The sequence below is a fragment of the Theobroma cacao genome, chromosome 10 (assembly GCF_053813885.1).
Source record: "Theobroma cacao isolate CCN51 chromosome 10, ASM5381388v1, whole genome shotgun sequence".
Classification (NCBI taxonomy): domain Eukaryota; kingdom Viridiplantae; phylum Streptophyta; class Magnoliopsida; order Malvales; family Malvaceae; genus Theobroma; species Theobroma cacao.
In genome coordinates this window covers 8635990-8661971 of record NC_142648.1, presented here as the reverse complement: position 1 = coordinate 8661971, position 25982 = coordinate 8635990, and the positions used below count along the sequence as shown (strand labels likewise).

Genomic DNA, 25982 nt, shown 5'->3' with positions numbered 1-25982 from the left:
TTTACTATCAACAACACCATTTTATTTAGGTGGATAATTCAAAATGCTTTTAGAAGAAATAAATTCAAAAGGATTAAACTCTAAATCATTATCTGACTTAACTTGTTTGATTGAAGCTGTGAGTTGAGTATGAACCGTATTATAAAATGATGGAATTATGGAATTGTGAATTCAATTTTGAATAAAGGATAAAGGCTGGAAATTTGGAAGAATCATAGCAAGAACCTTAATCGAATTGCTTTGATACCATGTAAACGATTGAGGAATAGAAAAAAATTTAATTGATTCTTGTTATTTCAACAAATGATTACAAGGCAATTTATATATACTTTTCAAAAACAAACTAGAAAATTTGAATACAAGATTGTCTTCAACTTAATTTAATTAACTAAAATCATAATTGGCTGACTAACTAACTAACTAATGAACTAATTCTTCTAAGCACATGACTATCATGTGCAATATTCTTGATACCTTTCCCCTTTTTGTTTCTAATGTGCTCTTCTTTTTATAATATATTTTTTTGAAGGAGGAATTATCTTGGTAAGAGTTTTGCTGGGAACATTATGCTTGGTTGCACTTGTCACGTATAAATTACAAAAGAGACATCTGTCCATTGATGATATCATTAAAAAATTCCTTCAAAGTCAAAATAGTTTCGTGCCAATTCGGTACTCTTATTCTTAAATTAAAAAAAATGACTCAAGGATTTAAAGATAAACTTGGTTAAGGAGGTTATGGATTAGTGTTCAAAGGAAAGCTTCAAAGTGGTCACCTTGTTGCAATAAAATTATTGAGAAAGTCAAAAGGTAAGAGCAAAGATTTCATTAATGAAATAGCTACCATTGATAGGATTCATCATGTTAATGTGGCATGACTTATTGGATTTTGTGTGGAAGGATCAAAACAAGCTCTTGTGTCATGACCCGGTACTCCCCTCAAGCCCGTGACAACCACCGCGACGTCTCGATAGACATTCACTGCCCAGAATACCAACCGGAACCCCGTAAGGCTTTAGTACCATTTTTCTCATCTCCCCTGTGAGTAATCATTGCCAAACCTGGTTTTTAAAGAATTTTAAGCTTTTTCCCCTTCAAAACCGTGGAAAAATAATTTTCGCCTCATAGGGGCGTTTTCGTCATTTTTCCTCGTAATTTTCCGAACCTAACTAAAAATATAGTAAATGAGTGAAAACACATATTTCATGATTTAAAATAAATTTGGGTGTCTAAAACATTTATTAAAAATGATATTGCAACTATTTGAATAAAATAAAAATATTCAATAAAATATTCTAATTTCTTGTAAAACAATATTTATAGAGTCATCGGTAAATAATTTTTGTAATGTAAAAGCTAAATAAATTCATACGTACTATAATACAGATAATTGGGATATGAAATTTACTTTACAGTGACTCGTGGGCTCACAAGGAACAAAAGTGTACAAAGGCAGTAAACCTACAGTTTTTGTAGTAAAGTCGACTATAATCCCTGACGATATCTGCTATCCACAGGCTACCTCAGGCTTGAAATGGTTGAAAAGGAGGGTGGTGAGATTATAAAATCTTAGTGAGTAAACAGATACCATCTAAAGTCGAGTAAATGGAGACAATTAAAATAAGTCATTATACTGTAATTTCATTACCTTTCAACTGATTTCAATCAAATAAAATCAATTCATATAGAGTAAATGGAGACAATTAAAATAAGTCATTATACTGTAATTTCATTACCTTTCAACTGATTTCAATCAAATAAAATCAATTCATATAAATCGAGTAATCAACATGGTTTATGAATTTCTTAAAACTTTGGCTCGTGCCAAAACTCATACTCGGTGATACTTTGCGTCGGGCATCCAACCAAGTCCGCCAAGGCTGTTAAAAATTCATATTTCGCATCAAACACATTTTTCGTTGGACATCACGGTCGTTCTTTGACGTTGGCTGAGTTCTCCTTCACGTGGTGGTTTAGTGTCAAGTGAACCCTAAACTTTACCTCAGGAGATATCCTACGCGCCTCTACGATCGAGGTAAGAAATAATATGGTTTACCGTGCCCCTCTAAAAGGCTGGTCCACAGAAACCCCCTACTGCAGTGATTAATTAATATATAATCCACCAATTCAATAAAATTTGCAATAGCATGACATGGCAATTATTGTAATTCACAGCCTTTCAAGGCTAAATACACAGTTCATATATTTCAACAGAAATACCAATTCAGCCATTCATGCAAATATTGTCATAAGCCATTCGATTCAAACCATGAATTTACAACACATGAACACAATCTCCAATTACTCTATTTTCAAAGCCATCATTAAATTTCAAGACAATTTATAAAATCATTTCATTTAATCACAGTTTGTTTATGAAACCAAAAATTTATCATTTAACCTCATTTTTCATAAAATCACAAAATCGGATAAAAATTCACTTTAGATAATTAAGACGATAGTAAGGTTACTCACTGTACTAGGAGTTCGATATACTCTTATTCCTGGTCTTCGGGCACAATCTCTTTACCCTTGTTAGAGGGCTCACCACCTATACATCATACATGACACAAATTTCAATAAATTGTGTCAAATTATCATAAACTATTTCAGGCTCTATAAATCTATATGAATGCACGAAATGTGATGCAAAATGTCCGAATAGCCGTTTAAATACGGTATTCGACCTAATTCGTACTATTCTCGGTGTAATTGGCTAAAACCTCCAATTTAACTCCAAATCAATTTCTTTCACTTTCTACACTCCAATTATACTTAAAATACTTCAATGATTGTGAATATGATTCAATTTATCGGTCCGAATCATAAATCGCACATGTCTATACATTAGGTAAAAATTCAAATTTTCATGCTAAAATTTTCCATTAAATTTCTAGCCTCACCAATCATTAAATACCACCAAAATATCATGAAATATCATCAATTTCAGCCTCAATATCCTCCCTAGAAAATTCGGCCTCTTGTGGGTTTGTGAAGAACAAAGTGATTCCTTGCTAGATTTTTATACTTTCCATTACCAAACAACCAAAAACACTTAATTAGCTTGAAATCTAGCAAAATCAATGCTCAAAACCTCTCCTCTCAAATTCGACCAGCATGGGTTCATCATGCAAACTTGAGTTCTAAGCATGAAAAATGAAAAAGAAAGCATGGGTAATGTAAATCACAAGATAAAATCACAAAATTTTACCTTTATTAGCTTAATCCCTTGAAATCCCACATTTTTTCTTCAATTTTTCCTCCTAGGGTTTGTTCTTTCTTTTCCTTCCTTTGTTCTTACTATGGCTGGCCATAATGAAGAGAAAATGGGCTGATTTGTGCTGATTTTTAAGCTAAATAATTAATGGACAAAAATTTACCATGTGTCACCTTACCATTGGTCCATTTTTAATTTCTTAACTATTAAGCTTTCTCTCTCCACCATATAAATTTCTTCAATTATCCATGATAATTTTGGATAAATTCCATATGCTGGACAAGTGTTGGGTGTGTAAAATTACAATTTTGCCCCTAGGGTAGCAAAATGACTATTTTGCCCTTTATGCTCAAAAAATGCTGGAATTAAAATTTTTCACTTTTCAAACTCAAATTATACTCCAAATGATCAATCTTAGTCAAAAATTTCATCCAACACTCATGTCTTAACCTCGAGTTGCAAAATGACCATTTTACCCCCGGATCATGAAAATTTCAAATTGACTCCAATTCAGCCCTCGAACTCCAAATCATCATTTTAAGTCATTCTGGGTTTTAAAATTCTCAATTTCATCTTAAGATCTCTATTTAGACTAGTTCGAGACTTAATTCAACTTAATAGTACCATTTGGTACAATATCGACTTTTGATGATTTTTCGAGGCTTTCCTAATATGCAAGCATATTGTCAATCACATGAATGACATAGCAAGTATTTTATAAGGTCGAGCTTGACATCTTGTATATTACTTCATGCCAAATGGATCTTTGGATAAAATCATATTTGCTAGAGACAATAACATTTTTTTTTAATTGGGAACAAATGTTAGAGATTGTTCTTGGAGTGGCTCGTGGAATCGAATACTTGCATCAAGGATGTGAAATGCAAATTTTACATTTTGATATCAAGCCACACAACATTCTTTTAAACAAAAAATTTATCCCAAAAATTTCAGATTTTGAACTTGCAAAATTATATCCTGTAAATGAGAGTATTGTGTCTGTTACTATAGCTCGAGGTACATTAGGATATATTGCTCTTGAATTATTCCACAAATTCCTAGGTGGCATCTCATATAAAGCTAATGTTTACACTTTGGAATGTTATTGATGGGAATCGTGGGAAGAAGGAAAAAATTGAATGTTTCAGTTGAACAGTCAAGTCAAATATACTTCCCTTCTTGGATTTATGACCACTTTGATCAAGGTGGAAAAGTAGACTTGGGTGATGTTATCGATGATGAAAAGAAAATTGCGAGGAAAATGGTAATAGTTGCTCTTTGGTGCATACAGATGAAGCCCATTTGTTTCTCTTCAATGAGCAATGTCCTTGAGATGCTTCAAAGTGAAGTTGACCTTTTGAAAATGCCTTCTAAACATTTGCTCTTTTCTCTCGAAATGTCAAAAGATCATGTTAATAAGAAGTAGTAGACAAGCCCATAAAATAATTATCTATTATTACCTTGTAGTATTGTTTGTTCAACATACATTTTATTACACTAAGGTAGCAATGTACCTTTTAGCTTCACACACAACTTTATACTACTTTGGTTCTTATTGGACATCTATAGAAAGGGAAAATCAGATGAAGTAATTATAAGTATCGGTTGGGAGAGGTTTCATATTTTTTTTTATGTTTGGATTCGATTTTGTTTTATTCTAAAAACATTGAAACAAAAAATTTGATTTGTAACTTGTAAGAATGTTTTATTGTTGTTTTTGTCGTACATTAAAAGATTAAGAGTATGCAGTCAAAATATTGTTTTTAAAACTTTTTATTGATCTATAATAGAAGACATTTGAGAAAGGAAGGGAAAGGAAATCTTTTTGCGCCAAAATTCAAGTTGTTAATTGCTATTGGAAGAGAACTTACAAGTGGCAAAAATACCCATAAATAGAAGAAGGCACTATCCAATTCAAGAAACACACAACATAACTCAACAGCACAAAGCTCAATTTAAAAACTCAAATTCAAATCTTCAAGCCCTTAACATTTTCTTTTAATTCATAAGTATCATAGCTATTTGTTCAAGCTCTTAGAGAGCCACCATTGCTTTCAATATTGTTTACCATAGACACTTCATATTTGATGTATTTCTAAGCTCCTTGAGCATTTGGCTATTCAATACAAGCAAGCCAAGCACATTTGCCATTAGAATTGTGCAAAAGTCAACTTTCTAAGCCTCAATCATTAAAACAATCTATCTACTTTGATTCTATTTCTATCTATTGGAATTATTAAGTTATTTTTCTATTAAGCACTGTGGTATGTTTTGAACATTTTGATATTTTAAGTTTCATTGCAACTACGCATAGATATAATCATCCTCCGAAAATCAAAATCATTCCGTGTATATATATATATATATATATTAACTTATTTTTCTATTAAGCATTGTGGTATGTTTTGAACATTTTGATATTTTAAGCTTCATTGCAACTACGCATAGATATAATCATCCTCCGAAAATCAAAATCATTCCGTGTATATATAGATTTTGTCCTTTAGTATTAAATTTTGATTTTGTTCAGATTGAAAGATATTAAAATATGGCCTACATAGTTATGAAGCATTTGTCTATTCTTTATACACAACACCAAAAGTCCAACAATTGCTTAATACTCATTTTGATTGTAAGGCTGCAGTCTGCAAATTGCTTTTCTTCTTATTCAGAAATAGCTGCTAGCTCTCTGTTAATGGGCTTCTTAGGCTTCTTTTCATCTTTAGAGGCAAAAGGATTTGGTGGCATTGTCAGATTGTCTGCTTCTCCTTCCAACATCTGAACCACAGATTTCATTGAAGGACGATCAACTGGATACCACTGAATGCACCGAAGTCCAACAATTGTAAGTTTCTTGGCTATCTTGTGATGCCCTTCATCTTCGATATCAATTCCTAATTCTTCTCCTTTGTCTAAACGATTATAAACCCACTCCGGGAAGTACACTTGGCTTTCATTGGCCACTGTCACATCAATATTCTTTCTCCCTCCAACCATTTCAAGCAAGAGCATTCCAAAACTGTAAACGTCTGATTTGTATGAGACGTTTCCAAAGTTCCTAGACAATACTTCAGGTGCAATATAGCCCATGGTTCCTCTTGCTGCTGTCATTGAAACAGCACTTTGCTCTTTGGAACATAACTTAGCCAAACCAAAATCAGAGATCTTAGGAGTGAAGTTCTGATCCAGTAAAATATTGTGAGGTTTGATGTCAAAATGGAGGATCCGTTGCTCGCAACCTTGGTGAAGGTACTCAATGCCTTTGGCTATGCCTAAAGCAATTTCATGAAGCTTCTCCCAACTAAGGAAACGATTCTCACCCTTGGCTGCAAATATGAATTTCTCTAATGACTCATTTGGCAAGTACTCATAAACAAGGGCTCGGTTATACCCATCAGCACAAAAACCAACTAAGCGAGTAACATTGACATGGTGGATTCTTCCCATTGAACCAACTTCGTTAACGAACTCTTCACCATTTCCCTTGAAGTTATTCAGAACCTTAACAGCTACTGAAACATCATTGGAAAGTGTTCCTTTGAACACAGTACCATAACCACCCTGTCCAAGTTTTTCCTTGAATTGGTTTGTTATCCTCTTAATATCAGCATAGGAATATCTTGAGGGCTTAAGAGCTTTGTAATCCTCCAAAAACTGTTCGATCTTGCGTTGGCCCTCTTTCTCTTTTTTATTCAAGTGGTGCAGCCAACAGAGTCCAATGACACTCAATAAAAGGAGAAGTGATCCTATGGTTAAACCTGCAAATAACATGATCCTAGTCAGAGATTACAATGCTTCATCAGATCATTTCTTTTCTCAACATAAAATCAATGTATGGAACAACCATGTACCTGAAATCATTAGCTTCATTCTTGCACCTGGAAAACATTAAAAAATGATCAGCATGCTATATTTCTCAACATCAGTACAATAATCCTATATCATTACTCTATATATAGTTTCCCTTAAGTTTCTAAAACATCCAAAATTGATTTCGGCCACGCAAATTAATGTTTAATTACAAGATTTTGAATAAATGATATTAAATCATAGGTAAAAAACAAGTATTGATTTAATATGAACCAAGCAATTTCTTGCTGGAACTGTAAGTTAAAGTAGTTGGTTTTCATGTTTAGTACCCTAATTTGGGAAGCCTAATTTATCCCATAATGGCAGTAATTTTTACATCAAAAAGTTCTACCTAACTTATTTTTGCTAATAGAAGAGAGCATAAACAAGGTATTTAGATCTCAAATTTTACAAATTTTAATTTATACACGAGGTTTATAATTTTTAGACAAAATTATAAATCAAAACTTCATTAAAAATTATTAATTGCAATGTATAATAATAAATATTTGATCAACTTTTTTTATATTATTTGAATAATAATTTATAAAATTATATGAAGCACTATAGCATAAATGAGTTTTAACAATACAATTTTTGCTGCACTTTCATTTTCGCATTTAGAATTATATTACTTCACATTATTATTTATTTCATTTAGTGTAATTATTTCACTTGATGACAATTTTTATTTCCAATTAAGAAGAAGCTTCATTTATTTCAATTTAAAATTTACAATTTGATTTAATTATAAAGATAAATATTTTATTTTGATTATTTATCAAAATTAAATAAAAAATATTATCAAATAATTTTTTAATCTTACGATCAACTAATCTTCTGAATTTATCAAATATTATTTTAATCTCTGTTTATAATATTTTTAAGACAATTCTAGTTCTGACAGCACTTTCTACGAAACAAGCTCTTAGTCGACGTAGATCACAAACTTTAGGTAAACGTCAAACTAGTGAACGTCAAACTATCTTAAAGCCAAAATGACCCATTTCTCAGTCCCTTATTACTTCCCCAAAGTTGCCAAGAAAAGCACAAAATACTTAAACAGAAGATATCAAAATGACTCATATTTGTAATCTCCATTTACTTTTTATTTTTGGTTTTTTTTTTTTTGGAATGAGATTATTTTAATATTAGCAAATAGATAATAAATATTTTAAAATCTAAAATATAATTTAAAAATTAAAATGTTAATATAAAAATACTTTTATTATTTATAGTAATAATAAAATTATGTATAGGATTGAACCTGACTGACCCTGGCTTAGATTTCAAAGCATAGACCCTTTAGATCAGGTTTAATGAAAAAAGAAGAATTACGGGTGAACAACACTAAATTCATATTTCAAAAATACTTAAATATTTAATACATTGATTGACTCATTTTCTTTTAATTAAAAAAATTCATATTTCAGAACAATACTACTTAAAAACTCATATGTATGTGGCACCTTTATGATCCATGTGGATGTAATAGCACTCTATGCCCAAGGCCTTGGTAGTATTGCGTCGACATCCTTTGCCCTGTATTTCACATGAACCACACGCCGGGTTGGTCCAACTGAAGTAAAACTTGTTTTTCTGGTCAGACATCAACCCTCGAGGAATATCAATGATATCTATAGTCTTGCTGCAATTTAACAGGTCATAGCCTCCAGAATCAGAATCCAAGTATTTAACGTAGAAGCCAGGCACACTTAAGCAGGAAAATCTCCAGTAATTATAATAATCATTCGATTGATCTTCAATTGAACAATTGAACAAGGTGAAGTTTCCCGGTTTGCTGTCATAGGAGGGAACTGTGTCTGAGCCGAACGTGAAAGGAGATGCGGATAAGGTAAGATTTTGAAGCTGCTTTTGGACACAACCATCTTCATCATACACCTGAATCCTCTGGTTTACATAATCTATATGCTTCACCAATAACTTGACCGAACGGGGCAGCTCCAGCACCGTCTGGTTCTTGTTGTTGCAGGACAGGTCAAACCCAGATGAGCCACAGTGGTCCGGTTGGCGGCCTTTCAACCGGAAGGGGTACCGGACGGATGGCTGGCCGGGTTTGCAGTGTTTTGGCTCGCAGGCATCTTGATCTGGCGAGACTGGACCAAGACCAACTGCTGAAGCACTCAATACCAAGAGGAAGTGACAGAGAATAATTACCATTTGCATCTAGTCTGGGCAGTTGTACGAGAACTCGCCTTTTACTTATCGCCTGAGGCAGAGGCAATGCTTTTAAAACCAAAAATTGAAGCAGAGTGGAGAAGACTCCAACTACCAAGTCAACACATCTTTTCCACGCTATACTTTAGTTTTTTGCTATTTTTGATGACATAAATTAGAAAAGAGGAAAATTTTTTTTTAGCCCTTAAAAATAACGTGTTTTTGTAAATAAGTTTTTAGATAATTTTAATTGTTTTTAGTCACAAGAATAGATTTTGAGACAAAAATGCCTTTAATGAGCCATCTTCGTTGAAACGCTCTCTCAAACAGACGAAAAATGAGAAAATAAATATGTAAAGAAATTGCGAACATCTAATTTTGTGCAAAACATCATTTTTTTCGCGAAGCTTGTGCAAAACAAAATAATGTTGTATGAGATGATTTTTCAGAGATTTTAGACATGACATTCAGATAATAGGAAAAGAATGATATTAAATCGAACGAGGAACTGGTCGTGATGAATCGAAAGCTTGGAGAATGATGTGAAACCAGAAATCCCTAATACAGTGGTGAATCGAAAGAAGAAAGATGTGAATCCAAAGCACGAAATGGTCGTGTTACAGTAGGCCATATGTGAGATGGGTGTGGCAGGGCAGGGTTTAGAGTTTGTGAAACGACATGTTGAGAATGTATGACACGACATGGTGGGAATGTGTGACAGGGCTGTGACACGGCAGGATTTAGAGTTTGTGACACGTCAGAGTTCAGAGTTGGTGACTCGCCATGGAGGAAATCTGTGACATGCCAGAGTTCAGAGTTGGTGACACGCCATGGAGGGAATCTGTGACACATTAGCGTTCAGAGTTTATGACACGCCATGGGGGGAATCTGTGAGACTCCAGCGTTTAAAGTTGGTGACACGCCATGGAAGGAATCTGTGATACGCCAGCGTTTAGAGTTCGCAATAAGCCATGGGGGGAATCTGTGACACGCCAGAGTTCAGAGTTGGTGACACGCTATGGAGGGAATCTGTGACATTCCAGGGTTCAGAGTTAGTGATACGCCATGGAGGGAATCTGTGACACGTCAGCGTTCAAAGTTTGTGACTTGCCATGGAGGCAATCTGTGACATGCCAGTGTTTAGAGTTTGTTAGACTCCATGGAGATCCGTGACACGGTAGGGTTTAGAGTGTGTGACACGGCATGGCAATTGATGTGTGGCACACATGGTTTGAAAAAGGAAAAAAAAGCAGGTAAATAACAAGGAAATCGATTGGACTTCAACTGAATTAATTCAATAAATGAATATTTATAAAGGAAATTGTGAGGCCATTTCATTTTAATTAAATATTTTCTAGAAATAGCAAACATCTGTGTTCTTTCTCATTCCCAAATATAGCAGAGTGCTCGACTTTCTTCTTTACAAGCTTGACACCACCACAGCAACAATGTCGGTTATCAGTGAAGAGGTCAGTCAATCTAAAAATAAAACTTTTAAAACTTTCTTCTGTTCGTTGATTTTTTGCTAGGTTTGTGTGATATGTTCGTGTTTTGTCAATCTTTTTCAATTGTTATGTTTAAACTATTTTTTTCTCGATTTTAAGGTCGTACGAAAGTTTTGAAATACAATAGATATGGCATGTAGTGGGTAAACTGCTTTTTGGGGTTTTTAGCGTGTCACGACATTAGTTATTTTAGGGCAGTTCGTGTAACGGATCAATAATTACACTGATTGACATGTCACATGCCACAGGTATTTTAGGCCAGTTTGTGTAAGGACACAGGAATTTTAGTGATTGGCGTGTCAGGGTTGGCGTGTTACAACATTTGACTTGATATGCATGGCGTGTTACAACATTTTACGTTATATACATGGCGTGTTACAACATTTTACGTTATATGCATGGCGTGTTACCACATTTTACGTTATATGCATGGCTTGTTACAACATTTTATGTTATATGCATGGCGTGTTACCACATTTTACGTTATATGCATGGCGAGTTACAACATTTTACATTATATGCATAGCATGTTACCACATTTTACGTTATATGCATGGCGTGTTACCACATTATGGGTTAACTCACTCGTGCATGCGTGCCATGTTTTACAGATGCAGTCCAAATAGTATGAGGATCTTGACAGTTTGCTTATTGTGCCAAGGGAGAAGTGGGCGTTCAATGTCGCTATTAACACCCACTGTAAGTGGTCGCAACTGTATTACATCAACAAGACCCTCCAAGAGAAAGGGGAGTATGATGTAATGAAGCGTACATGCTTCGGAATGCTATTGGACGTATATCTGCAAAGCTACTTCTCCGTTGGTCTCTTGCATAACATATGCTGCTGGCATGTCAGCGTTGGCGTGTTACAACATTTGACTTGATATGCATGGCGTGTTACAACATTTTACGTTATATGCATGGCGTGTTACCACATTTTATGTTATATGCATGGCGTGTTACAACATTTTACGTTATATGCATGGCGTGTTACAACATTTTACGTTATATGCATGACGTGTTACCACATTTTACGTTATATGCATGGCGTGCTACAACATTTTACGTTATATGCATGGCGTGTTACTACATTTTACTTTATATGCATGGCGTGTTACAACATTTTACATTATATGCATGGCGTGTTACCACATTTTACGTTATATGCATGGCGTGTTACCACATTATGGGTTAACTCACTCGTGCATGTGTGCCATGTTTTGCAAATGCAATCTAGACAATATGAGGATCTTGATAGTTTGCTTATTGTGTCGAGGGAGAAGTAGGCATTCAATGTCGCTATTAACACCCACTGTAAGTGGTCGTAACTGCATTACATCAACAAGACCCTCAAAGAGAAAGAGGAGTACGATGTAGTGAAGCGTACATGCTTTGGAATGCTGCTGGAAGTATATCTGCAAAGCTACTTCTCTGTTGGTCTTTTGCATAACATCATGATCTGTCGAATCACTGTGACAGATTCAATGGAGCATGAGCTATCGTTTGCCATTAGGAAAAGCGAGGTGCGCATATCAAAGCAGAAGTTCTGCCTTATCACCGGACTGAAGTTTGGTCGAGTGCTGAATGTGTTCACGAGACCGTACGAGGTTGTTACGGATAGAATTCATGCACGATACTGGAACGGGCAGCTAAGCGTTAAGCTGTAGGCCTTCCTTGATACGTTTCGTGGAGGCAACTTTGAGTGACCGAGAGACACAACCAAGATGGCACTCATCTTGATCACGAATAACATTTTATTTGGTCAAGACTACCGTAGACCGGTGACGCCTTGGCTCTTGTCGTTGGTGGAGGACATCGACGCTTGGAATGTCTTCCCATTGGGTCACTATGTTTGGAGGCTGACCTTGGACTACCTTTTGAAGGGGTTTGAAGTGCCTTCATCGAATGTGCAGAACGATCATTTACAGTACAACATTTTTGGATTCATGTGGCTGATACAGGTACTGTCACGTAACATTTTTCATTTTCCTTTTGACATAATAATTTATGGTTACAATCGTTTATCATTTACGATCTGATAATGGTTACATTTGACTTGCAGTTCTGGGCAATGGAGGCAATTCTGGCCTTGCGAAAGATAGTTGCCCTCTCTACTCCGAAGGACGTCTACCCATGCATGTGCAGATGGCAATGCAACCAGAAGCCAAAAGATTTCTACAAGGCATTTGAGATGTTGGAGTCATCTCAGCAGGTGAGTGAACAGCTATTAATTTCTGCTGTAAATTTGTATAATAATTTTCCCAAAAATTTAATCACAATCCCTATTTTATAGTTGTGGGTAATGGAGACCTTGGAGCCCACCCCAGATGAGGCCAGCCGGGATTATTTTGTAGACATTGATGTCCCATTATTTGAGGGCCACCAATATGTGCCAGTAGGGCACATGAAGGATCGAGTGGACTAGGGCTTAGGTGTTAGGGAAAAGAGGAGAAACTTGAAGCACAAAAGAGCCACTGGTTCCATGAAGCGGAGGTGCACCGTCACTATTGTCGATCCCCAAGTTTATAGAGGAAGGTGACAACCATGGCAATGGCAGTGAAGAGCCGGTAAGGACAGTTCTAAAGGTTTGTGTTAAACAATTCCATATGTGATAATCGAATAACATATCTGTGTTTGCAGTTAGACCATGCGATGACAACTCCACAACCACCGATAGGTCCTCTTCAGACTCATGATGCTAATGAGGAACCGGTAAGAACGGTTATAACGGTTTGTGTTCAACAATTCCATATGTGATTATTGAATAACACTTCTGTGTTTGCAGTTGGACCATGCGACGACAGCTTCTCAACCATTGAGAGGTCCTCTTTAGACGCACAGTGCTAACGACCCGTCTGTAAGATCAGTTTTAACAGTTTATGTTGAACATTTGCACATATGTTTATTGAGTAACACATTAATTTTTGTTATTGCAGTTGAGGGAGGCGACCACAGCTCCTCAACCACCAAGCGGTCCTACTCAACCGCAAAATGGTAACGAGCCACGGTAAGGATATTAAAGTTCTAACGGGTAATGTTCAACACTTCCATATATGATTATTGAAAAACACAATAATATATGTTATTGCAGTTGACCCATTTGACAAGAGTCAATGACGAAGTAGTCACAAAACGTTAGCTGCGATGGGTCATGCACCGGTATAAAAAAGACATGTCGAACTTGAAGGCTTCAATTCAGTCGTTGACTCTGGTGATGCAAACGTTTGAGGACCATGTCGTTGCTCAGATTCTAGATTGCCTAAAATCACAGGTACGTTATTCTATCTTTGCTCATATATTGGTCGTTTATGTTTAGTAAGTGTAGTTCTATTTTTTGTTCTCGGTTTATGGTTTGTGGTTTTATATGAGATAACAGATTTTCCCATTTGTCTCGTTCTGTAGGGCGGTCTTTCATCTCATGGTGCTGGTGAGGACCACGATGATGCTGATGATGGGCACCATGATGAACCTGGTGTGCAAATTCACGATGATGTTTCTGGTGCTGAGGAAGACCTTGTTCCTGAGGTCGATCCGGTTATAGATGCATCTGCGGAAGGGGAGGGGGACATTCACTCAGTCGTGGCTGAAGGAAAGGATCTTCCTCAGGCCGATGCATTAATGGAGGTAGTAGTAGGAGGGGACCATCTTCCTCAGAGCACTCCTAAAGCTAGCGGCTCACGGTTGCTGTCACTAGAGTCATCTAATGTCCATCATCGTGCAGTAGAAATTTCAAACCCAACTAAGCGGGCATGGGTGAAAATGGCTAGCAAATACAGGGCAAGCCCATACATCGACCCCTAAGTGAGCCGTTGGGATGTAAAGAGCACAATGGTTGAAGCGTATGAAGCTTTCAAGAAAGACGAGTGTGCGAGGTAAGCTCATAAATAACATTGTAAATATTGTTATTTAATAAAATATTAATCCACCAAGGCTTTTCAAACTCATTATGTTACATATGCAAGCGTAACGTCAGGATCTTAGGGAATCAAGAGGCTAACTTTTTCACCACTTTAGAGGATCCCAAAGAAGAAATGAGTAGTGAACATATAGACGCATGCCTCAGCGTACTTTGTAAGCGGATGACAAAGCTAAAGTCGAAGCTGTACACTACCCATGTATGCGTGGTTGACACGATATTCTTCATAAGTTTATTTGAAATTTTTTCAATTCTGAAAATACTAAATTTTTTATTGCATTAAGTATAAGCTAATGTATACATGCTTCACAAGACACCATCCATATGCTACACACCTCATTCCCAACTGAAGATGCCCGGTCGACTATGGGAATTCCAGATGAGTTGCGGGCATACGTGAAGGGTGAGAAGCCGACATATGGGAAACAATGGGAAGATGTCAATTTCATCCTCGCGGCTTGCAATGTGGGTGGGCATTAGGTGGTAGCGAAGATCGACTTGGTGAGGTGGACAATCAAGGTGGTGGACTCCGCAAGAACTTTGAATGCTAAGATAACAAAATGCGAGCGGCTCAAATGACACCCCTTACGACAATTATGCGAATCATCTGCCACCAAGCCAGTTATTTCAACAAAACACACTGGAAGACATAGGATTTGACGCTGATGCCATTGAAAATTCATTTGCCAAAAGCTAAAGTCCATCAGTAGGATGATAGTGTCAGCTGCGGTATATTCATGATAGGGTACATTGACGATATTTTGCAATTGAAATTGATCAAAGTTAAGCAAAATATGATTGCAAATATGCGTCGCCAATACACTCTAGAAATTTTTTCTAACAGTTGTGAGAACGAACCCTGAACATATCGGCCCTTGTCTGTACATTTTTTGTATATACAATTAATTTGATTAATTTTAATATTCGTACATTTTATACATTACTTTTTCTTTCTCAATTCAAACACATTACCTTTAAATTAATACTGCAACCACGTGGCGTGTCACACAATTGGGGCATGGCATGTCACCCCTGAAAATTGGAACAAGTCAGCGTGTCACACCAAGTATCTGCTTCCACTCAGCGTGTCACCACAATTGGGGCATGCCGTGTCACCCCAAAATACAGCAAGAAGTCAGTGTGTCACCACAGAAATCTACATGAACTTAGCGTGTCACGTCAAGTATCTGCTTCCACTCAACTTGTCACCACAATTGGGGCGTGTCGTGTCACCCCACAATAAAACAAGAAATCAACGTATCACCACAGAAATTTGCATGCACTCAATGTGTCACGCCAAGTATCTGTTTCCACTCAGCGTGTCACCACAATTGGGGCATGCCGTGTCACCCCACAATACAGCAAGAAGTCAGCATGTCACCACAGAAATCTTCATGCACTCAGCGTGTCACACGAACCATCTGCTTCCACTCAACGTGTCACCACAAGATGGGGCGTGCCATGTCACCCCACAATACTGCAAGAAGTCAATGTGTCATCACAAAAATCTGTATGCACTCAACATGTCACACCAACTATCTGCTTCCACTCAGCGTGTCGCCACAAGATGAGGCATGCCATGTCACCCCACAATAATGCAAGAAGTCAGCGTGTCACCATAGAAATCTGCATGCACTCGTGTGTCAGCTTAGAATAATATATTTTTCAAGAATTTTCGTCCTTATATTTTAATTTTATTTTTAAATGTTTTAATTTAATAAAAATTAATTATGATGATTCATAGATGAAATTTGATTGGATGATCCATAAATTTTTTAAATTTGTTTGGTCAAGTCATGTGTTTTAATCTTAAATTTCATATCATATGTTTTTAATTAGTCCAAAATTTTCTCTTTCTAGACTTGCATCCTTCAAAGTAAACTCCTTGGTACAATATTATTATTATTATTATTTTGTTAAGTGATTGGCTTAAAGTTTTATATGGAGGTATTAATTAGATAAAATAAACGTTGTAATTAAAAAATTACAAAAACAAATTGAATATAAGGATTTAGAAAGCTACTAAAGTTAGATGAATTAATTTTATATCTCTTAAGAGATTTGATTGTAAGAACATAAAAGGTTAAATCAAATGAAATAGAAAGGAATTAAATTAAATCATTAATTGTTTAATACAAGTTGTAATAAAATGTGAGAAAGGGGTAGCAGTATAGGGACTTCGTAAGTCTATTCAGTGTTCAAAACTACGGACAAAATGCAATGAATAATCAAATAATATATTTAAAAAATTAATAAAAAAAATAAAGACTCATCTACAAGAGGAAACTATGCTACACATCCATATACACATTTAGTTAGGCCGACAAGCTGTCTTCATCCACAAGACACCCTATGTTTTTAGACATTGTCCTTCATATTGGACAGTTCTTGCGTGTGTGACCGGTTTGTCTGCAATGAACATGCTTTCGATCAGTGCACTCTTGGAGGTGCTGATTATCTTGGAGATGGTGGCAAATTTATGGATGGAGCTATAAATGGTGATGGGCAATTCTGTTTGTTATGATCGTACCTCTTGCATTGTGAACATCTCCGTGCTTGACTGCTTTCACCTACCGATGGAATCCTTCTCCTCATAGGTCTTCCCACTTGGCCTCGCCAAGGTGGCGGCAAGACAACAATTTGTTTCACATGAGGGGGGATGTCCCACTCGCTGGGATGCCCTACCGGGCGAATGGACCCTGCATAACCTTTCACCAAAATGGTTGTCTTGTAGTAGTTAGCGCAAACTTCAATGGCTTTATGTTTGCATTTACTGAAAAATACAATGAACTCAATGCAAATACTATGTCAATTAGGGTTCAAATAAGAAATAAAGATATTCTGACCTTATTGCTGCAATGGCATGGCTGCATGGTAGTAAATCTGTTTGAAACTCACAACATGAACACGTCTTCGTGGATAGGTTTACAAGTATGTCCATCTTCCCGTATTTAACTTCGAACTCCACTCAATTGATAGGTTTAACCACAAAGCGATGTGCATCATTGAATCGTGCAGCCAACTATTTTGTGAATGTCGTGTGTCTACCGGGCTGCAAAAGCTCTTGTGCATTCGCCAATTCGCCATTGTTATGGGTTACATACCGAATATTGTGGTATATGTGAAATATTGTATATCTCATTTTAATTGAGTTGATTACCATGTTGTTCAGCTTCTTCATGTGACATAACATTTGTTTGGCATCCCTTAATGTTGACATACACAACCGAAACATTCCTCTATTCTAGCAGAATTAATGCAACATCCTCATCGTCCTTGATAATTGGTCGTGATAGCTCTCCGGGTGTACTGATCAATGCATGTAACTCAATCTCGTCAATTTTTGAGTTTACCCCAACAACATCTTCAACCAGCTTCATCAATCCCACAAACGACAAATCACTCATAACCCCTTGCATTCGTGACTCACCACCCTTGTAAATGCCATCCACCCACTGACCACTGTGTCTTATCACAAGTTGCACAATTGGAACCCACTGAAATTTTGAAAACAACAATAATTTGTTAATCATTTAACACATTACATGACATGTCGTGTTCTAGAATTTGTCAGTCATGTGGTAACACGCCATGCATATGACGTAAAATGTGGTAATACGCCATGCATATAACTTAAAATATGGTAACATGCCATGCATATAACGTCAAATGTGGTAACACGCCATGCATATAACTTAAAATATGGTAACATGCCATGCATATAACGTCAAATGTGGTAACACGCCATGCATATAACGTCAAATGTGGTAACATGCCAGGCATATAACATCAAATGTGGTAACACACCATGCATAAAACGTCAAATGTGGTAACACGCCATGCATATAATGTAAACTGTGGTAACACGCCAACGCTGACACGTCAATCACTATAATTGTTGTGTCCATCCTTACACGAATTGGCCTAAGATACCCATGGCGTGTGACACGCCAATCAGTGTAATTATTGACTTATTACATGAACTGCCCTAAAATAACCAATAACCAATGTCGTGACACGCTAAAATAATGCTAATACATGTTATAGATGCTTGGTGTGTAACAACTCTGGGCAATGTTTCTAATCCATGTTATAATTTACACCAAATGTTTCAGAAATTTAAGTGTTGCAGCAATAAAACCAATAACATACCTTGATGTCATCTCTGCTATAGGGTTTGTTAATCTACGACACTATGGCTAGATACCGAGAGATAAACCATAGCCCGATGACGATGGTGCTCAACAAAGAGTTGATAGCGCTCATACAGTTCAGAGAGATGAGAGAGTTGATGATGATGGTGCTCAACAGAGAGTTGGCAGAGTTGAGACAGTTCGGAGAGTTAAGAAAGAAAGATGACCGACCTCAAACAGTTGAGCATTTATTTATTTCTATTTTTTCTCTGACGGGAGGGAGATATCGAGTACCCTAATTTGAAACGATATTTTTAAGGGCATTTTGGTATACTCATGCTTCTTTTTGGCTAGAAACAGATAATTTTATATGGGTGGTTATTTCTGAAATCACCTTATCAGGAGGTCAATTTCTCACAATTTCCTCATTATAAAATATTATGATGAAAACAAACATTGATGTTATTGAAATTTTTAACTGACAAACACATACATATTTGTTTACTAAATTTATGTATTACAATTTTAAAAATATTTTGCTATATATATTAATCAATTTGTAATTAAGAGTTCTAATTGCATTGAATGATTTTCATTCAAAATATTTTTATTATAAATATTAGTGAGATTTATCCAATATGTGAATAACATTTATTAATTGCATTAAATAAATTTTATAAAAAATATTTTTAATTTTAATAGTATTGAATAATTTGTGAATTAACATTACAAAATCCAATGATTTATACTTAAACCTTAACATTTAGAAACATTTATATTTCTATATAATTGTTATTTAAATAATTAAAAAATATTCATATACCAACACATATGACAACAAGTACTAATTAATTAATAAATAGACATACGTCAACTCCTTAATCACATTTGTAAAGTTTGAAAACTCCACAGTCATATAGAATAATAAATCTAAGTAATTGTATTACTTTTATTAATTTCTGGATTTTTTTAACTCCACAAATTGATTTATACAAATTGAAATGTGTCTATTAAATTAGTAATTAAATTTTATTAATTTTTCTTAAAATTCATCAAAAAAAGGGCAATATATATAAATTCAAAAAAGTAAAACAATAAAAACTTTCCATATTTATTAAAAACATGCAAAACCAAAATCAAAATTATCATTTTATGAAATTACATTCCCGAGTTTAATTTACATTACGAGTAAATAATTCTTAATAAGTATGGCCTTAGTATTACATTCAATATGTATAATCAATTAATAAAATTAATAAGCAAACAAGTTAATATATATGATATTAGTTTTTTTTTTCAAAAATTATATGACATTAGTTAATCTAATGTATATGAGGTGGGACAATCTTCTAACCAAAATAAAAATATTTTATAAGTAAGACTCGTGATTGCGACATTAATATATACACCATAACTATACTCATTTATTGATGCTTATGTACTCCTACTAAAAAAGCAGAGATGGAATTCTCTTTTTGAAATAAAAAGGGAGATGACAAAATTAGTAGTTTAGCTTGGCTTGGTATGTAACAAAGTGATTTATGCCTTTGTGTATAACATCAGTAGGAAGAGGGAAGTTTTGGTGTGTAATATATAGTACTAAAGCTTTGGCCTTGATGTGTAACATTGGGTGTTGAAGTTTTGACCTTAGCGTGTAACATCTACTACTGAAGTTTTGGTATGTAACGTATTCTGCTTTGGCCTTTGCATGTAATATCCGGTGCTGAAGCTTTGACCTTGATATGTAATATCTGGCGTTGAAGTTTTGGTGTATATTGTCATTTTGTTTTTCTTTTTTGTTACTAACATAGCATGTAACTTGTTCATTTGTATTTCACTACAACGTAAACTCTTAGAGTTAAAACATGTAACAACTTTTTTTTGAACTTTAATAATATTTTTTTAAACATAGCTTATAACTTGTTCTCTATCTTTGTATTTTACTAGTACATAAACTCTTGGAGTTAAACATTTTCACAATAAGATAAAGTTTAAAATCAAAATGTAATTTGATATGAAAATGAAGATATATTGAAAAACTATTCGACGTAAATTATTTTATTTGTTAGATATTCTGTAATGATAAAATAAAACGACTTGCAATAATTTTTTTTCAAAATGGTATGTAACAGTATTTTTTTCAACACATGAACTTTTTGAATACGATGAGATTTCATTAAAGGTAATTTTGTTAAAAACTCTTTTTTTTAGATTAAAAACAGTTAAAATTAAAAAAAAATTATTTTCAAAAATACTTTATCTTTTAAGGATAAAAAAAATATCGTCCCTTGTCCAAACAGCCTTTGCTCAAAATAATTTTAAAACATAAACTTAAATAGATAATTAAAAACAAAAACATTATTAAAATCAAGAAATAATAAGGTCTTTCATAAGGGAAAAAAAAGGTAAGATTTAAAATATTGAAAAATAGATTTATAAACATAATTAATCCTAAGAAAAAATGAAAATATTATTTTAAAAAAAAGCATGTAGTATTTGTTTAGTTTAATTTAATTTAATTTAATTCAATTATTCCTTTCAAATAAATTTAATTAAATTATTTTTTACAATCAATAAATGGTCCCTCTAGCTGAGAAAATTCTTGATTACTACAATTTCATTGAAGATTCCTTTGCCCTTTTCAGGGGATGACTATTTGCGCGTTGTAGCTTTTCCATACTTTGCGCGTTAACATGAAAAACCACAAGGCGGTTCGGTCCATTTAACGTCAAATTTGATTTTCGTGTCTGACATCATCCTTTCAAAGATAACTATAGTCTTTCGGCACTTCAACAGTTGATTGCTTCCAAAATAAGAATCCATGTAGTTAACATGGTCAGATTGATCTTCAATTGAACAATTAAACAAGGTGAAGTTTCCAGGACTGCTTAACAGTAGGGATCTGAGTCTGAGCTGTATATGAAAGGAGATGCAGATAAGGTGAGATTTTGAAGCTGCTTCTGGACACAGCCATCTTCATCATACACCTGAATCCTCTGGTTTACATAATCTATATGCCTCACCAAGTCAACTACCAAGTCAACTTGTCTTTCTTGCTCCATATATTAGTTTTTGCTATTTTTCAAGTGGAAATAAAGAGAGAAAAGTAAAGAGAGGCATCAAATCGGTCATATGTCAAAATGAATGTATATTTTTCAATTTTTTTAAAAAAAGTATTTTATTTTTTACTTTACAATTATTATCTTTAAACGTAGTAAAAGCTAGAGAGATTACAAAAATTTAATATTTTAATGAAAGATTAATTAATGTTGAAATATTATTTTTCATTGTTTTGAAACTTTTAATTGTATTATTTTATTAATTAACTTCTTAGTCTATAAATTAATAATGAGGTTTTTAAACTTCACAAATGGATATATATATATTGACACGAGTTCATTAAAATAGTAATTAAAATTTGTTAATTTTACTTAATTTTTTCTTCATAGACACATGACGGCTCTTTGAATCTGTTTATGAAATTTAAAAATTCTACTATAAACACTGTACAGGTAAGTTTAATTCCTTTATTTATAGTCTAATGAACCCATTGTAACCCTATCAACTTGCTTATAAAATTTCAAATAAATCTCCATTCTCCAGCGTTAGTTCCTTTGTTACCCTCCAACACTCAACATTATTACAATCTCTTATAACTATTTAATATCATTATTATTTATTTTAATTTAATTTAATTCCATTAATCCTTTAAAATAAATTTAATAATTAAATTGTTTTTTACTATCAAATAAATGGTCCCACTAACTGAGAAAATTCTTGATTACTACAATTTCATTTAAGGTTCCTTTGTCCTTTGACTACTTGCGTGTACACGTTTTTTCATGCTTTTGAGTTTGAATAATCAACAAAGGCGTACCAAGCTTTTTCTTCGCACCAGTTAAATATCGGAGACTTTTATGAATCACGTTTGGTCAGATAATCAGATTGATCGGCATTAGGGGCAAAGTTAGTCAATTTATATTGGAGGTTGAAGATAATAAAAAATAAAAATTAAAAATTTTTAAAATTAATTTATTAAACTTAACTAATAATCAAAATATTTATAATAAATAAATAATTTTATATAATATGTAAAAAAAATAAAAAAATTTACAATAGTTTTTAAAAAAATTATGTTAGATAATATTTTTTTTTAAATTCAAGCTAGTAATATCTTTTTCAATATAAAAAATTAAATTATTTACAACTGACCGACCGTCAAACCCATCAAACCAACCCCCGCCGGTAACCTCATCTATCCCAAGGCCACCGGCATCATCCCCAAACTTTATTGCAGAAAAAAACATTTAGTCACCACTCTCACAAGGCTTCTCGCAAGCCAACCATCAACCAACCTCTCCACGATTTCAAAAGAAATCTTTTTTTACCATCACTACAAGAGGAAAACCCCCTGTGATTCCCCTAAATCGAGACCCCATGATATATAAAGACCGGCTTGCCGCAACCTTTTTTGAAGATGGGATCCAGAGTTTAGCCAAGCCGTTTAACATTCTCTTGTTGGGAAACTCACTCGGATGCCAAAGTTACAGGATATCCGTATGGCGTTAAAAGGAATTGGACTTTCGAGTGCATATGAGATTAAGTGGTTAGACTACAAACATGTTTTAATTAAAATGTCCAATGAGCAAGATTTTAATCGGATTTGGGCTCGGCAAAATTGGTTTATTGCAATTAAATGATCCTCAAAATTTGAAGTCGAGAAAGAGTCCTCTATAGTTCCTGTTTTGATTTCATTTCGAAACTTAAAGGCTCATTTGCATGAGATATCGGCATTGTTATTGATTGCTAAAACGGTTGGTAGGCCGCTATTTGTGGATAAGGCCATGGCCAATGGCTCTCAGTCGAGTGTGGCTCGTGTGTGCTTGGAATACGATTGCAGACAGCCACCAGTAAAGCAAGTGTGGATTGTTGTCCAAAATAGAGAAACTGGTGCTGTGATTAGAGGATATTCACAATGTGTGGAGTTTTTGAGGATGCCTGATTATTGTAGTCACTATTGCCATGTAGGTCACAGTGAATCAGTTTGTTTGGTAATGGGGAATAAACCGGTAAAACTAGGAAACAACAATGCACCACCATTTGGACAGTCCAAGCTAGCTAATAAGGGCACTAGGGTTCAGATTCGGGAATTGACTACAGTATTGAATGATCAAAACCCAAGCAACAAGGAGCCGATGAGCAAAATAGACAAAAGGAAATCAATTGTACTGGAAGAACCACCAAAACAAGGGAAAGAATGGCAGGTGGTGAGGCAATCGGGTAAAAGTGGAACGAAGAACTCTAAGGGGGTGAAAATCACTCTAGAGGAATCAAAAGACGTGTAAGTGAGGATTTCTAATACTTTTGCAACGATCGGATCAATGGAGGAAGGAGGAAATATGCAAATTGTCAAATAGGGGCAAACAGAGAAGGTGAACAGTGACTTAGTATTAACCAAAAAAATTTTTCAACCTCTTAATGACCAACATAATGGTTCAAATGGCAGTGTCGATCAGATGAAAGATTGGGGAAGAGTTTCCAGTAGTGATTGTCCAGCATTGAAGGTTAACGAAGCAACGGTATAGGTGGGACAAACATCGACAACACTTAGCAAATAGTTGGCTTCAACAAATGCAAGGGAAGGATATAGTTCGAAGGTGGTATTGAAAGTCCTGGTAGTATCCAAATTATGGGGGACCGCGACTATATTCAATGGGAGGTCGAAAATGCCCAAAACGTTACGGTCAGGAAATTAAAAAAAACCAGAAAAACATGGTGAGTTGGTGAAGGAATCGACAGTTAAGGGTGATGAGAACTGGCAGCATGTAATGACTCCACGTAATGATGATAATGACGAGATTAGGGCCCAGGAAGTCGTGGCTGTTGACACAGAAGTTGAAAGCAACGATGAAAATAACCAAGGGATGCAAATGGAATCGATTGTTGTTAATGAAGTTAACATCTAGTTTAGAGACAATAATCCAACAAGAACATTCGTTGATTTGATGGTGAAAAAAGCAGTTGAAGCAAAGGTAGGGAACTTGGTAGATCAGGAAAGTACAATGGCCAACAGTAAACAATTGTTTGATTTCTCCCATGCAACGTCTGGTGATCATAGCTTGGAGGTACATCCTCAAGTTTCTAAGAGAAAGAAATTCGACAGTTATATGTCTCATTTTTCAGCTTTAAATACTGTCTCTAGTGAAGAAGATGTCATAGAGGAAAAAGATGGATTCTTGGAAGATTCCAGCTTTATAAGTCTTTTTGTCCAAACATATCCATGATTAGCTCACTTATTTGGAATGTTAAGGGAGTAGCTCATAAGGTAGTACAACGTAGATGAAGAAAATTGAAATAGATGCGTAATATCAAGGTGTTGGCTATTTTAGAACCTATGGCTAAAGAGGACAGAATGGAGTTTTTTAGAAGAAGGCTTGGCTTTCAGAGAGTAGTCAGTAACTGCTCTCAAAAGATATGGCTTTTTCATTCCCATGAAGTCTATTGCGAAGTTCTGGTAGACCATGTTCAATGCTTGCATGTAAAAATTAATTTGCCTTGGTTTTCTAACCTTCTCTTTGTCACCATTATATATGCAAAGTGCACCAGACTAGAACGAAAGGACCTATGGACCTACCTTAGATCTTTGTCTTCAGACATGGAGGGCCCATGGTTAGCAGGTGGAGATTTTAATTCCATCTTCAGTAGATATGAACGTTTGTATGGTGCTACCCTACATCATGTCTCCATAGAGGATTTTGCTAACACTTTGTTGGATTGTGGGTTGTTGGATGCTGGTTTCGAAGGCAATAGTTTTACTTGGACAAACGACTATATGCTACAAAGACTGGATAGGGTGTTGTACAACCGGGAATGGGCAGAGCTTTTCTCCTCCACTAAAGTTCAACATCTAGCTCGAGATAGGTCCGACCACTACCCGCTTCTTATTAACTATTCAATGACGTCTCAACGAGGCCCTTTGGCATTCTATTTTCTTCATGCCTGGACAAAGCATCATACCTTTATGTCATTTGTTGAAAGGTTATGGAAATTTCCTATACAGACAAAGGGGTTAAAAGCCTTCTGGTATAAATAGCAGAGGTTAAAATATAATTTAAAATGGTGGAACAAAGAGGTTTTTGGGGACATATTTCAAAACCTTCGGATGGCAGAAGCCCACGCAGCAGA

General features: G+C 35.0%; 1 protein-coding gene and 1 pseudogene across 1 annotated transcript; one reads left to right on the top strand and one right to left on the bottom strand.

Annotated features, from left to right (window-relative positions):
- Positions 1 to 697: 697 nt before the first annotated feature.
- Positions 698 to 4642, top strand: LOC148760351 (rust resistance kinase Lr10 pseudogene; annotated as a pseudogene).
- Positions 4643 to 5730: 1088 nt separating this feature from the next.
- LOC148760350 (rust resistance kinase Lr10-like) lies at positions 5731 to 9361 on the bottom strand. Its single transcript, XM_088802768.1, has 3 exons — positions 8535 to 9361; positions 7068 to 7094; positions 5731 to 6974 (listed from the first exon to the last, which is right to left on the bottom strand). Exons 1-3 carry the CDS (start codon positions 9250 to 9252, stop codon positions 5881 to 5883), a joined length of 1839 nt encoding a protein of 612 aa, XP_088658894.1. The 5' UTR covers positions 9253 to 9361; the 3' UTR covers positions 5731 to 5880.
- Between the last annotated feature and the right edge of the window lie 16621 nt (positions 9362 to 25982).